This window comes from Drosophila pseudoobscura, chromosome X, assembly GCF_009870125.1.
Source record: "Drosophila pseudoobscura strain MV-25-SWS-2005 chromosome X, UCI_Dpse_MV25, whole genome shotgun sequence".
In the NCBI taxonomy this organism is placed as follows: Eukaryota; Metazoa; Arthropoda; class Insecta; order Diptera; family Drosophilidae; genus Drosophila; species Drosophila pseudoobscura.
Genome location: NC_046683.1, coordinates 37,777,335 through 37,792,168, shown reverse-complemented (window position 1 = coordinate 37,792,168; position 14,834 = coordinate 37,777,335). Strand labels below are relative to the sequence as shown.

General features: G+C 47.4%; 1 protein-coding gene and 1 long non-coding RNA gene across 3 annotated transcripts; one reads left to right on the top strand and one right to left on the bottom strand.

The window, feature by feature from the left end:
* Positions 1 to 3,557: 3,557 nt before the first annotated feature.
* On the bottom strand, positions 3,558 to 14,668 carry Ubr1 (Ubr1 ubiquitin ligase). 2 transcript variants are annotated; one of them, XM_001354292.4, is made up of 8 exons: positions 14,456 to 14,668; positions 12,898 to 13,487; positions 9,572 to 9,906; positions 7,322 to 9,495; positions 7,132 to 7,243; positions 6,936 to 7,064; positions 5,440 to 6,868; positions 3,558 to 5,356 (listed from the first exon to the last, which is right to left on the bottom strand). In XM_001354292.4, the coding sequence occupies exons 2-8, from the start codon at positions 13,070 to 13,072 to the stop codon at positions 4,224 to 4,226; spliced, it is 5,487 nt and encodes a 1,828-aa protein (XP_001354328.3). In that variant the 5' UTR covers positions 13,073 to 13,487; positions 14,456 to 14,668; the 3' UTR covers positions 3,558 to 4,223. The 2 variants fall into 2 exon arrangements, with proteins under 2 accessions (XP_001354328.3, XP_033240603.1); XM_033384712.1 differs by lacking the exon at positions 14,456 to 14,668 and having other exon boundaries at positions 12,898 to 13,595.
* On the top strand, positions 11,781 to 12,928 carry LOC117185057 (uncharacterized). The gene is made up of 2 exons (XR_004470554.1): positions 11,781 to 12,400; positions 12,472 to 12,928. It is a non-coding gene; the product is annotated as an uncharacterized lncRNA (long non-coding RNA).
* Positions 14,669 to 14,834: the final 166 nt, after the last annotated feature.

Sequence of the window (14,834 nt, the reverse complement as noted above, 5' to 3'; positions counted from 1 at the left end):
AATCCGTTCATTTTCTTAGAAATAAATTATTAATGATTTTAGAAAAGTATGTGAACATAGTTGTAACGATTCAGACGAGATTTTGGGGAATGGGAGAAGGGCGCACACTGTTATTCCCGGCTGGGATCCTCGGCAATTTGGATTGGTGATCTTGCCATCCTCTCGTTGGTTGCCTATCCTATATTATTATTAAAATTATTAAATATGCATGCTACGACGAGATTCATGAAGGATCTAAAATTGCATCGACGCGTAACTCCCGCTTGTGCTTTCTTCGCCTTGTTTCGGAAAGCTTCCCCACGCCGCAGGTCTCATTGACCCTCCCTTTCTTCGTCATTCCTAGATCGCGAGTGAACATAAACGGAATGACCCCTTTGCGTACCTATGGGATCTTCAGGGACATTCGGCTAGCTGAAGGCAATCCACTTTGAATTCACAACATTATAAAATTTATTGACCTACAATATAGGAGCGAATCTAACTTAAGACTAAGCAAAAACGAGGGGGAACGTTGTAAGTTGCTGCGGAGACCGCAACTCTACATTAATGCCCGATTCTTAGTCAGCTTTCCTTGGCTTTCCTCCGTCAGACGCCGCTAATATTAAACGACACGACAAAGAGTTCGTGCGAGAGAGACAGAAAATCAGTATGAACATGTCTAAAACATGTCGTCGGGCGATGCGTATTGATTTGTTCCTTTTGGCTATAAAAATGATCCGATCTGATCCAGATTCAGCAACCAGATAGATATGGTCATTCCCTATGATTGTGCGATGTGATTTTTAGTTTCCTCGAATCTGCAATATTGTGGATGCAACAGATTTTCGTTCGTTGTGGGAGCGGAAGGGGGTGGGGCGAAATTCTGAGATATACGTTTTATAGTGATAGTTATAGTGATACTCTAGCCTTAATAGTCTCTGAGATTTGTGGATGCCCGAGATTTGGGGTCTTTGCGGGGGCGGAAGGGGGTGTGGCGAAATTTTTACACGAAACGGTCAAGGTCCGATATCACAGGAGTGTGGATACCAAATTTGGTTGCTCTAGCTTTTATAGTCTCTAAAATAGTCTAAGAAAAGCCGTCTATGATACGTGTGTGTTAGAGAGAGACAGAGCGAGAAAGAATAAATTTGTTTTCTTGATTCTAGCTATAATAATTATACGATCTAGTTCAGATTTTACACTCTCGAAGATATAACCATCCTCCACGATTCGGCGTTTTCTGTTTTCTCGTATCTTTAAAATTGTGGATGCCACAGATTTGCGCTCTTTGTGGGGGCGGAAAGGGGTGGGGCAAAGTTCTGAAATATTCTTGTAACAGTGACATATCACAGAAGGCTGGATATAAAATGTCGTTGCTCTAGCTCTTATAGTCTTTGCGCACTAGGCGCTGATAGGGACGGACAGACAGACAGGGCTCAACCGACTCGGCTGGACGTTACGCACATCCATTTTCACCACAAATCTAATAAATCCCAATACTCATTTTGAGTATCGGGTATAAAAAGAAGGGCTTTAAAGACTAACGAACTGGATAATGACTAATAATAAATAAGACGCACAATTAATTTCTTTAGGTGCATGCATAGAGTCAACGAGCAAGACCGTGAAGGGAGGAAGAAAACGGAAAAACAATAGGGGGAATAATTTGAGTGCTTATCTCTCTCTCCTTTTCTTCGTGAGTGGATTACACTTTGCTCAGTTTGCTTTGCCCCTCAGCGGGCTTTAAGTCGAAAAACAAAACCAAATGAATTTGTTTTCTTTAACTTTTAACATTTAACATTTGATTTAGCCAATATCACTTGGCCGCATATCCACGAAAGCGCTTTCTCGATGAAATCCGGATCTGAAAAGGAAACTCCAATCGAGCCTCAAGATTGAGTAACACAAAGGCAAAACGAAATCAACACACTTCTTTTTGGGTCTTCTCTTTTCGCCCTTTTGGTTAGGCTCTCGTTAACTTCCTTTTAGTACCTCAAAGCTCGCTCTCGAAACAAAACAATTCAGTTCTTTTTCAAAAACTACTCAATAGCCCCCACTTTGAGGTCGCCGAGTTAAGGTTGGATTCTCCTTTCCTGGGACACCAAATTTCCTTGGAGTCTCAGAATCTTTGGAACAGCTAGACAGATCTGGGTCTGTTGTGAGTCGAAGACCCAACCAAAGAAATGTGGCGAGCCACTGTGTTCCCCTCCTGCCCTTCTGGAGCCAGGTGCTAGTCCGGAAAAGCTTATCCAGGAATAATAAAAGCTGTTTTCCCTTTTCTTTTTTGATGCACTTGTAAATAACTTAATGCTGACAAAAAAGCTCATCATACGCTCTGAGCTTCAGAAACTTGATATCTCCTTCTGGAGCTCTGAACCGAAAAAATGATCTGGAAATGACACGAATAAAAGAAACTCAAGCACAGAATTGTCAGTAAAGGCCAAAGCCATGCCAAGAAGTTTCTCCTCCTGGAGAAGAAGCTCTCAATGCGACTTCTCAACTTGAATAAAGACGACATTCGAACTTAGACGATGATATTACAGAAGACTTTCACCTGAAATGTCCCCTCAAGAAAGAGAAATTAGTAAATATAGACTGCTGTAGATTCTGTGCAATGGAGCAGGACACAGAATGAATATTCTGCGATCTATTAAAGAGTCTTCAAGTTTGTGAGAACAACCGGATTTGGGAAATAAGTCCTACCAAAGTGATTGACTTCATTAAAATACAGGGATCCTCCACACAATCCTACTGGCCGGTACAAAAGATGAATTTATTTTCGAAGTGCACATGGCAAATGTTCTCTTAATTTGCATGGCATATTCTGTAAGTAGAAGTAGTCGCTACTGACCGACTCTGCGCTCTCCAGCAGCAGCACGAGGTGCTGTGCGACGAGCCGTCGTCTCATTGGGCAGTGCTCGTTGCAGATTCAATAAAAAATATTTTCAAACTGCATTTTATTTCAAGTTTGTTGGTTTCTTCCAGTTTCTATTTGTCAGATTTTGTTTCGCAACAATATTTGGCTTGAACTTTACATAAATCGATTTTGTTGTTGTTGTTATACAATATATAGATAGAAACATGTTTGTGTATGTTTGCATACATATGTATATCTATCCATAGATAGTTACCATATGGAGGTGTTAAGTATATTCTGATAAAGAAACATGAAATTTGACTAACTTTAGTATGTTTGAAGTCATCTTCTTGTCGTTAAAGGTTTGCCGAGTGGAGTGGAAGGAGAATACATATTGTTCGGAAGTGTGCAAAGTTGAGTTTAAGGTGTGCCAATATGTGTGTCAACGTCTTACGGGTGTCAGTGTTCTTCGGATGGAAGTGCGACCCGGCAACCTACCCGGCTATTTGGATTGATGAATACACATATGTATGTATGTATATCTTCGGGTTAGGTTACGCTACCGCCTTCTTTTCAAGACTGCACATAGCCCTGCTGCTTCCCTGCTAAGTGTCAATAATTGTGGGGATTTGGAAAAGAATTCAGAGATTTCTATGTACACAGACTTGGGGAGTTGCTGATGACATGGCCGTGGTCATGGAACAGACTATAGATCAAATTATCAATCAGATAATCAAAGAAACACAGAGTGCTCATTTGTTATATTTTCTTTCTTTCTTTTCAGTTACTCTTATCTGCTGTGGGGGTCACATGTATAGTCTCGTGTATAGTCCTTGAAGGTGCTGGCAAAATCTAGCCTAGTTTTTTTTTAAGTGTAGTATATGTATATTATATATATATATAACTAGAGAAGGTCCTCGAAATTCGGTCTACTACACAAACTATCAAGAAGTTTTCTAATGTTAGCTCAAAAAAAAATTTAATCAAGTTTTTATGTGTAATAGTGTAAGAGAACGCAAGACGATTTTACAAAGTTGAAGCTGGACGTGTGTAAGGATTGTAGTTTTAGTTCGAATTTAGGTTTAGGTTTCTTTTGGTTTTTCGTTTTAGTACTCAACGTGTTGAGGTGTGTGTGTGTGTGTGTGTGTATATGTGAGGGTGGGCGTGGGGTGGGGAAGGGGGATCTGTTTCCTTTCCAAAGGATAACTTGTAAAATGCTTAGACGTATAAATATGCTCTCCTAATGTTAGTACGTAATAATCACATTGACTGTCGCCATTGCCATCGCTCTTGCTCTCGATCTCCTACAGCTTCATGTTCAGCTCCAGCTCCAGTTCTTCCCCTTTCGTTCCGAAGCTGAACTACTACTTCTCGCTCTTCGTTCGGACTACATGTGATGCCATTGCGTTACAGCCACGTTGGCATTATCATTGAGTCGAGCAATTTCCTCGTGCAGCTTGTGACCCAACCACTGCATAAAGATGCGGCGATAGGCATACTGGCTGAGGCGCAATGGATTGCCGCGCCTTAGGCCCTGATCCGTCTCCCCATACTCGTCCAGATACGGTGGCTGGACATAGCAGCCCTTGCCACGGCCTAGATAGACAACCTGGCAGTCCCGTATGCGTAGAAATATGCCGACCTCGGCGCCGCAGCTGTGGGCATGATGGGTGCAGGCCCCCACCGACATCTTTCCCAGCTCTGGCTGACAGCAGTACGACTGTCCACAAAGCACTTTGCCACAGATCAGGCACATCGTAGGGGTCTTCATTTCCTCGCGCTCGTTGTTGGGACAGAAAATGTCCGATACGCTGTTGATCAGATCGCTGTAGTCCTCAAAGAGCGGCTTCAGCTCCGGCAGGGGACGCAGACATGGTAACACCTCCACGGGATCTCCATAGCGTAAACTGCACTGCTCGGCCTGGCGCAGGATGTGCGGATGCGCGGCAAAGTTGTGCATCACGGTGGCATAGACTGTCTCCATATCGAAATATACGCCCATGTCAGCATCCAGACCCAGGTACTGGCACATCAGGTCAAATCTATCCGGTTGTTCTGTGGGGAACGTGTCGGGGAACTCAACATCGGTCAGGCAGCGGTAGAAGAGGCAGGCGCATCGCAAGAATGCTCTCATCTGACACTGTACATACTCCAGCATCAAGGCCAGGTGCTGCAGCTCGCATGGGATTACCACAGTCTGCTCTTGGTTCTGACTCTGGCTGTGACCCTGGTTGTGCTTCTCCTCCGCCTCCTTTTGCTGCACCAGCTGGCGCATTCGGGCTGGCACATTGTAGCGACGATAGAACGCCACCATATTCTCCTGGATCTTCGAGGGAAGCTGCTCCACATATGCTAGCTGAGAGAGCTCAGTTGGCGCCTTGCCAGCCTCCTCCTTGGCCCGCCGGCTGTCCAGCTGTTTCTCAACGTCAAAGCAGATGACGGCCTTTGTGACATTGGCCAGGAACATTGTCTGCAGCATGTAGAAATCGAACATGCTGCCGCTGGGCAGAAAAGTGTGTTCTATGCAACAGATTGAAAATCAAGAATCAGTAATCAAGCAACAAAGAGAGCGATGCAACGCACTGGATTCGGATTACACTTACCATTCTCCCTCACCATGAGGTTGAGGACCCCAAAGCTTAGCTGGACTAGCATGCGGAAGCAGTCCCATTCGAGGACACTGGTTCCCTTCTGGTTGAATATGGTGTCCAGCAGCTTGGACGCCAGTTCGGGTCGCTGCGGAGCCCAACTCGAGTAGAGGGCGCAGGCGCGCACCAGGTTCGTGGTGCACGTCTGATGGCGCATGGGCATCTCCACCTTGAGCGGCTTCCGCATAGTGTACATGTATATCTCAAGGGACTCCAATGTGTAGCTGCATGTGTCAAAGACCAGGTACGGGTTCTCGGCCTCGCCGCCCACTCCGCCCTCTGTGACAGCGTTCGGCTGTTGGCTTATCATCGCATTTTGCAGCGCCTTGTTGAAGGAGGTCATCACCTCCATACAAGTGGCGTGCAGCTGCGGCTTCGCGATCAGCTGCACACTACGCTCGAACTGAGCCAGATCGCCAATTACATTGGACCTGCGCAGAACGCTCGGATACTGCCACATGGTGTTGTCACCGGCTGGAGCCGATAGCTCCCCAGCAAGAGTCCTCATGATCTCCACGAAGCAGTCCAGGGGCAAGTAGCTCTCAGAGCTGACAGCCGGCGGCACTCCGGGAAGGCCGCCGGGAATAAGTCCGACCAGGGGCTCGCTGACGGGGAGCACAGTATTGCTGAGGGCCCGGCAATACGGACAGTGGAACTCCACGTTGTGGCCCTGGCTGAGGGCGAGACGATTCCGGTGGAGGCGACGCTGCTCCTTAGACTCCTCGTTACTGTAGTACTCCTGCCAGCACTGGTAGTGCATCACGTGGCCGCAGCAGCTCACGTGCATGCCGCACTTGCCCTTGTAGTGGCTCGGTGTAGTCAGGATCACGCGTGAGGTCTGCACAAACGCGGAGCTAACGAGCGGTGGTCCGTCCGGGTTGATGCTACAGTTCTCGAAGCACAGGATGCATTTGAAGCTGTTCTCCTGCGACTGGTAGTGGGCCCGGTTTGGCCCCAGGCAGGCCGGGTTCTGCTTTATCACTAGAGCTGCCGCACCCTGCTCCTCTAGGCTCTCATCCGATATATCCTCCCAATCCATAGCGGTGCTGCTCATGGAGGATGCCGCCCCCCGGCTACTAGAGGCTCCTGTTGAGATTGAATCCTGCTCCAGGTCGCTGTTGGCAAACATCTCAGCGTTCGACTTCATAAAGGACTTTTGGGCACTCTGCATCTGGGCCATAATCTTGGCTCGACGCTCGGCGGCCAGCTTGGCGCGGGTCTCCTTCTCCTGGCGTGCCTGTTCCTCGGATGTCAGCGGCGGCTCTTCGCCCGCAGTCTTCTTCTGAGAGCCGCTGGGCCCGGCCGCTGCTGCTGGGGCCTGCTTGGCCTGCATATCCTTGTACCGTTTAATGGTCCAAAGCACAAAGTCACGATGTGCCTCCAACTGTGGCGAAATGAGATCAAATTAAAGGACATTCAAGGCAGGCAGTATATAAAGCGTGGGCACTAACCCTTGGGCAGCGTGCTAGCTCGTCCAACTTGTCGAGGATTCCAAACTGCTGCGCGCGCTCATAGAAACTGAGAAATGGGTAGTGCTCGCTAAGTTCCTCTTGGATGGCAAAGCCGAGCAAATGTAAAATCTAAATTGAAAAGAAATTACGATTGTTAGAAGCAGAAGCAGAAAGAACAGAGCAGGAAACTACATACCTTCTGCACATGGGATTCCGAGAAGGAGCGACTGCGAATGTCCAGAGCCCGATCCATAGTCAAAGTGCAGATGCTGAGGAACACATTGCACTGCAATATGTTGGCCATGGACCTGTAATGGTAGCAAGCGAAAATTGGCATTAGCATTAGCAACAGAATCCTCCATACGAGTATCCTCAAGCGGACTCACGTGAACGCTGGAGTCAACTGCGGCAGCATGGGGGGCGGACAGCAGACCAGTTCCTTTTTGGCCTTGCGACGCTCTCGCTGCAGCTCCTCGGCCTTTGATTTATCCTCCTTGGTGTAGTGATAGAAGTACACGTTGAATTCTTCGAACAGCGACTCCTTCAGAACGTAGACGCCCTTCCGATCGGCACCCACGGGCTTCTTGAACGTGGCCACCGTGTTGATGACGTCCTCGAAGACACTGTCACTGTTGCCGCCGGTGGTGTCAGGCAGGGCGCGACTCAGCTCCGAATGGGAGTAGGATTTGATGCACAGCAGCTGGATGATCTCCTTGCGCAGGCGATCTTCCTCGGTCACGAGCGATACTCCGGGCATCCAGCGCTCCCCGATGATGACGATGAGCAGCTCGAGGAACTCGTCGATCATTGACAGCTGGCGCATGAACTCATCGTCGAGGGGGGACTCGGCCAGCTTCGATTCGTAGTTGGACTGGGCCCATCCGATCAGATTGAACTTGTTCAGGGCATGGATGAGGAACTCGTTGCTCTCCATAAGAGAGGCACCAATCTGCAGGCAGACAATGTCCCTGTCCAGCATCTCGACGCGGCAGCGCACATTTTTGTAGAAGTACAGCTGGTGGAGCAGAGAGTAGCCGTTGCGGCGCCACATTCCGGCGGCCACCTGGGCAATCATCGCATGGGTGCACAGCACCGGCTCTATGATCTCGCGCGGCGTCATCTTGATGTTCAGCGCCTCGGTTTCGGCCACCAGGCAGTCGTAGCTTAGGTCGTGTGTCCCCAGATGCAGGTAGATCCCGGCATAAAAGCGAGTCAATGGCAGATGAATGGACACCGGCCGCACCGAGACATCGTATATGAGGCAGTTGGCCACATGTCCAGCCACACTCTTGGCCTCCGCCTCCTCGCCTCCGACAATAAAGTTGTTGCTCACCAGAGCCCGCACCGTCATCTTGTAGAGTTTGTGCAGCAGCGTCTTGTCGGTGGATGCCCACTCGATCACCTGCGAAATGGTCGTGGCCAGCTTTATGTGCAGATTGAAGGCGCACTCCCACTCCGGCTCGTAGTCCATGTGCTGTCCCGTCTGGCGGGTAATCGACTCCATGCCTTGCATCACATTTAGGACTCGCATCAGAGCCTTGCAGCCCTCTAGAAATCCAGTGCGCAGCTCATTGCTCAGGACGTCTGGCTTGAGGCTGAGCAGATAGCGCAGGTCGTACAGAATATAGTTGGCTCGCTTGAAGAAGGTGAGGCTGGCAATGTTCTTGCTGAAGTGGAGGGTGCGATTGAGGATGAATTTCTCGATGGCCACGTAGTAGAACGTGTGCAGCAGCTTGTCGAATATGCCCTCTTTGGCGATCAGGCGATGGGCAATGCTGGGGACGGTGAAGAGCTGCACACTGAGAGAGACTATCGAGAAGGCGTGGTCGTGGTCATCGTTGATGAAGTCTTCCACCATTGTCGCGTAGCGGCGTGAGAACTCTTGGGCCAGCACCATCTTGTTCTCGTACTCCATGAGCATGCCCGAGATGAGGAGGCGGTGCCAGCAGGTGCGAGCGGTCTTCCACAGCTTCACGTCGTACTCGAGGATGTGGCGGATGCAGAAGGACTCCTGCTTCTGCTGCACCAGCTCGGAGAAGGTCTTGCGGAAGAGGTAGTGGCGGACAAGGAACTCCTGGAACCAGCTAAGCAGCTGGAGGGCGAACTGCTGGCAGGCCACCGAGTTGATGTGCAGCACGGAGGTTCGCAGCGACTGGTTGTTGCGGAGATTGGTAAGGAGACCGCTCGGTGGTATCATCTGGTTCTCTATGGCCGTCTTCAGCTCGTTGCACGCCTTGAAAGTGTCGCACTTGACAACGGCCCTGCCCTCGCGGTCTATGGCCGCCACTATCTCCATGGCCTCCTTGTGGCGGCACTTGGCGATCTTTGTCAGCGTCTGGATGACCTGGTCAAACGTGTGTGACTCGTCGTTGTACAGCACCGTGCAAAAGTGCGCCCCATCCAGCTCCAGGCCCTCCCCATCGAGGCACTTCAGACTGGCATTCGGCTCGATCTCCAGATAGTTGACACAAAACGCCAGTATGGCACTGAAGCAGATCTCGCTGCGCTCCAAAACGGCCCCACCGATGATCTTGCTCTCGAGCGGATTCTTTCGATTATCCTGCAACAGATACGGAAACGGATTCGGACGGTAAAGTAAGGGGTAGCATGTTAGGAAGCACTCTCGTTTTACTCACCAAATGCAGATGACAATAGTGATCCTTCTTCCAGGCCTCATTGTCCCCACAATCGCAGCAGCCACCGCCGCCGGAGGTGGACATTTTGTACTTGTGGAAGCGATGCGCCGACCGCTTAAAGCAGTTTACGCACAGCACACAGGTGGGATCCATGCCACACTCCCGGCAACTGTAAGTGGGCTCCCCATTTTTGAACACCTTGCCGCAGACGGTAGCGGTGTTGCCCTCGAGCCGCAGCTTCTCCAGCGCCGATTTTGGGTTATCGCCAAGCATGAACTCGACCAGAACATCGATTATCTCCTCCTTGGCCAGGGCTTCTTTGAACATGCATTTTACTAAAAATAATAAGAAAACGGAGCAACGGAGAGGCATGAAATAGTTGACAAGGTTACGAGAACATAAATGCTGTGGGTGGGTACTATGCTGGCAAATGAATTCGTTCGGTGACCCAAGACATTCAACGTCGATGCCTTCTTTAGGTGGACACTACACTACAAGCAGGAAGTAGGAGGCGGGAATAAGGAGTATATGTATATCCCTAAACTCTGTCGAGTATCGGGTATAGCTATGATAACGTAGGGAAGTAAGAACATACATATGTACATACATATGGCTGACATGTTCTGCAACAAATCGCTCCAATTGATAAGACAACACATCCATCAACCTCTGTATGCTGCACCATCAAGCGTCCCATGTGAAACCAGCAGAAGGCTGTTACGCGCGGATACCAGGCAAAAACGCATTCCTCCTTCACGAATGCTCCAGTAGCCGCTTGTGTGGAGTAGACTTCGAATAGAGGGTATACATATGTATACACATGCTCATACATACATACGTGCATCACAATATTCAATCATTAGCCCCACTCTAGGATTAATTTCAGTTCTAGACAGCATGGAGACTACTTTGGTGATTCAAAGTAAAATAATTCGGGCTTACTCGGGGGATAGAGACGGAAGAGACCCCGTGAGTGCCAAAGTGAGTGGAAAACACACTACTTCAGTTAGGGTGAAGGTGGGGATGGGATGTGGGATCTTGGTTAAACGCATTTAGTCATTGTTTAGCGGTGTAGTATTACTTGCATTAGTACAACATACGTGCATATATGTACATGCATTCGTATGTTCATATGAACATACATATGAGTAACTCAATCATCATCGGTCTGTGTAAAATATCTCAAATATTTTGTAGAGCAGGTTAAACAGCATAAAGAAAGATATTATGACAATCATGATCGTGATGATGACGATGATGTTGCGACCGCAAGAGAACTGGAGATTGGAGGCGAAGAGAAACCTTCCATCGAAACGAGTTTTCGAATTGAAATGAAAACCACAAATCGTCAAATACAACAAACACAAATACAGTTCAAGGTCGCGCCTTCATATGCAACACATACATATGTACATATGTACGCATGCAGGTATGAACTCTGCCTGCATCGTTCAAAGCGAGACAGATAGATAGATACTATCCAATGAGAGTAAGAGAGTAGAAGTAGGAGCCAGAAGAAGAGAGCGCGAGCGAGGGAATCGTATGTAAGAGCGACAGCGGTTCCCGTTAGCTTTTTTAATACCTGGTACTCGAAGAGTACAAGGGTATATTCGATTTGTGGTGAAAGTGAATGGGGATGTGTGTAACTTCCCAGAACTTCCATCCGTCCGTCCGTCTTGTTTGACGGCTAGTTCTCAGAGACTATAAGAGCTAGAGCAACTTAATTTTGAGTCCAGACTCCTGTAATATCACACTGAACCGTCCCCTTCCGCCCCCCACGAAGGACGAAAGCTGCGGCATGCACAATTTGCCGAATCTGGATCGGATCGGAGCACTATTATAGCCAGACGGAACAAATGAAATTGCAGTGGCTAGGCAACGCCTTCCACGCTCTCACTCTCTTTCTCTTCCCTCTCTTTCACACACTCTTCCACAATCGACAACGCATCTGAGAATCTGACGTCACAACGATTCTCGTGCTATCAACGAAAATAATAAATACAACAAAGTCTGCAGTGCACATAGTATGTATGCACATACATAGTTCGTACATATGTACATGCATATACCTACATACATATGTATGTACTGTTTTTTGCTATGTATCTATAGGTGATTCTTCTATTTACTGACGAATATGTGCATGCAAAACGTTCCACTGTAAAACACCTACATATGTACATAACTACGTGTGCAACAGTGTGCTGCTGAGGCGTAATAGAGTGGAACAAAGAACGCAACGGACGGGCGAGGGCCTAGAACAGAGCAGCACAGAGGAGAATCGATCAGCACGGAAATGAACGGAACGGAACTGAACGGTAAAGATCAGAGCTGAGGCGGAATTGTCCATGCCATATTTCACACTCCTTGGGAAAAGCAAACAAAAAGCTCAGCCCCTCCCCACACAAAGACATGTCCTTCCGGCGACATGCCAGCGATAGCATGTGTTAATCAGCTAATCGCGCCGAGAGGAAAGGAGAATGAGAAGTTTAAGGCACCCCAACCAAATACCCAAGTACTCAAATGGGAACAAAATTAAGCAGAAACAGAAAAGATTTGTTTAAGGAGAATGTATTAACACGAATGACAAGTATCATCATACACATACACATATAAATACATATATGTACTTACATGAATATATGTATGTATATACTCGACACACGAATGCATTCACACAAGAAAGTCTGTATGTCTAATTGTATCAGCCGTTTATTGGCTCCACAAAGAGACAAACTCACGAATTCAAAATCCATCCGTAAGTCTGAAGAAAGCTGGAAAAGACTGGGGACACGTCAGAGGACTGGGTCTGATCTGGACAAGGGCCAGGTAAAAGCAAGTTGAATAAACCGAATTGAATTCAAATACAAATAAACATATTTCACATTCTGTTTTATCAGTCATTGTCGTCACAACAACCGTGGCCCAAAGTCTGTCCTCACAACAGTGTCATCTTAACATATACGATTTCTGTTCTGCTCGGTTGCCTACGACGATCTCTATGCGAAATTGAGAAAGTATAAAGCGGCAAGGTCCTATCATGGTTATCTTGGATCCTTGGAGCTGCTCCCAACAGTTTACCCCTGCACGAGGGGGTATACGAGCGGTTTCATATGTCAAGTCAATCGAAGTTCCAGCTTTGCTGTTCGCTCTAAAGCTTTGTGAACAACACCCCAAATATAATAATAACAACAGATAAACAGTGGGAGGGAGGAGCGGCAGGAACGGAGGGTAGACGCAGTAGGCGCAATACCGAATCGTTTGCTCAAACGGCAATAGCTTAAGAAATAAAATGAAACCCAAGAGCGAGCAGCAGTGCCTCTCACCTGTGTCCAGCTCGTTCTGGTAGTCAAAGTATTTGGGCGACTCCTTCTTGAAGAACTCGATGAAGTCGTTGCGTGTCAGTGTGCCAGCCTGGAGTTTCAGCCGCCACTCCTTCAGCGGGGTGCTGCACTCGTCCGGGGGGCCCACTACAACGTCGTCCATATCGAAAAGATCCATCTTCTTCCTCCCAGTGTCAGTGTGTGTCCCTCCCTATGCTCAATGCCCGATGCAGTGTTCGATGCTCGTGGCGCTGGTGTGAGTGTGATGTGTGGGATAGGGTCGCTCTGCTGCAGTTTTAATGCTTTTGGTGTTGTGTTGGTGTGCTTTCAGAGCTTTTTCGATTCTTGCTTCTCTTCTCTTCTCGAGGGCGACTTGCTGTCTCTTTCTGGCTCTCAGCTGTGATTTAAGCGTGGGTGGCGGGTGCCTTGTCCTTCGCACCTAACGCCGTTATTGCAACCGTTTGTCGTCGTGGTTATCGGGGCTGCATTTGTACCAATTTGAATCGAGGGTTAGCGGAGGTGCTTCTGTGACTCTTTCCGCAATGAGGAGCACTATCGTTCTCGTGGTTACTTGAAAATTTAATTATCAAAAGCTGAACGGAAACGAGAAAATAAAACACATTTTGAATTTACAGCGAATTTTCACGCAACGATTCCGATTCACGTTTCACTTATTTTTGTCAGTCACTTTTGTAGTTGCCCTAAGGATTTAGTTTGAATTAATATCCGTACAGAACACACTAGGCACAGGCACACTTCGACGCAGTTTTATGTTGTATATATGTGTGTACGAGTATAACAATTGTTGTTTACTCTCGTACACCTGAGATAAGGAAGCAAGAGGTGAGCGAAGTGTTGTTGGGATTACGAATTTGGATTTTTTGTGAGGAAAACAATGCGTGCTTGCAAAAATGAAGGCAACACGTCGTCTCACCTTGCCTTCCCTAGCCTCGCCTACTGCCGCTGTGCTTGGAGGAAGAATTTTCTGTTCCGTCCCGTTCAGTTCTACGCTTTTCGTCGCGTCTTCGTGTACAACAGGAATATGCAAGTCGCAGTTTGCAACTGTTGCTTGGCAGACTTTTTCGTCTCTTCTGTATCCAATTTTTTGTTGTTTTTGCATTAGTTTTGGCAGCAAAACAAAACCAAAACGCACGCGAGCTATTGCCACGAACCGTAATGTAAGTGTGAGAGCGACAGAGAACGAGAGTGTGGACGAGTGAGCGCGCATGACAAAAAAAAAAAACAACAAAAAAAGAGACAAAACATACGAGGGGTCCTCCTTATATGTATATTATTTCGTATATATTTATATTAATCATTTTTTTAGTGATCTTTTGTTTTGTTGCGTTTTTTTGTAGTTAACTCTCAGCTCACTCGCATTTTTTTGTCACTATAGCATCGCGCAGGGTTGGGGTTCCCGAACCTGATCGCAAAGCGAGTTTCCTACACACACACACACACAGGCACGTACATATGGTAAATTCATGTGTGTGATAAAGAGGCAATCGGGCAGCTGACGAAAGAGAATTAAGCAACACATCACACACAAATGGGCACATACCGTACTACGTTTCGATTTCTATAAATCTATCAACTATGACTTTCTGTTTACTTTTATTAAACTTCGCACATAAGCAGACAACGCGAAAACTGCTGCAGTTTTAAAATGTGCCATGCACAGTGACTCCCTCAAACTCAATTTCGCTTTCAGTTTTTCGCTTTGCTTTTCACGCCAGAGCTGTAATATCTATCGATTGCCTCATCGACTATCGATAATAGTGGTGGAAGTTTTAAGAATACTAGTCGCATACTCAGGCACTTACTATTCCATTTGCGCTTTCAGCCAAAAAATTTCGTTTTTGTTTTTAGGTGCTTCCGTTTGTATCAAATTTGTATCACATTTTCTCGTGTCACATCTCACATGAGTAACACCTGATCCG

Excerpts from the sequence above, each read along its gene's own strand:
- Ubr1 (XM_001354292.4), bottom strand. The coding sequence starts at position 13,072 with ATGGATCTTTTCGATATGGACGACGTTGTAGTGGGCCCCCCGGACGAG. Across the intron at positions 9,907-12,897 it reads CCAGAACGAGCTGGACACAG|TAAAATGCATGTTCAAAGAA; the intron begins GTGAGAGGCACT and ends TATTATTTTTAG. Across the intron at positions 9,496-9,571 it reads ACTATTGTCATCTGCATTTG|GATAATCGAAAGAATCCGCT; the intron begins GTGAGTAAAACG and ends TATCTGTTGCAG.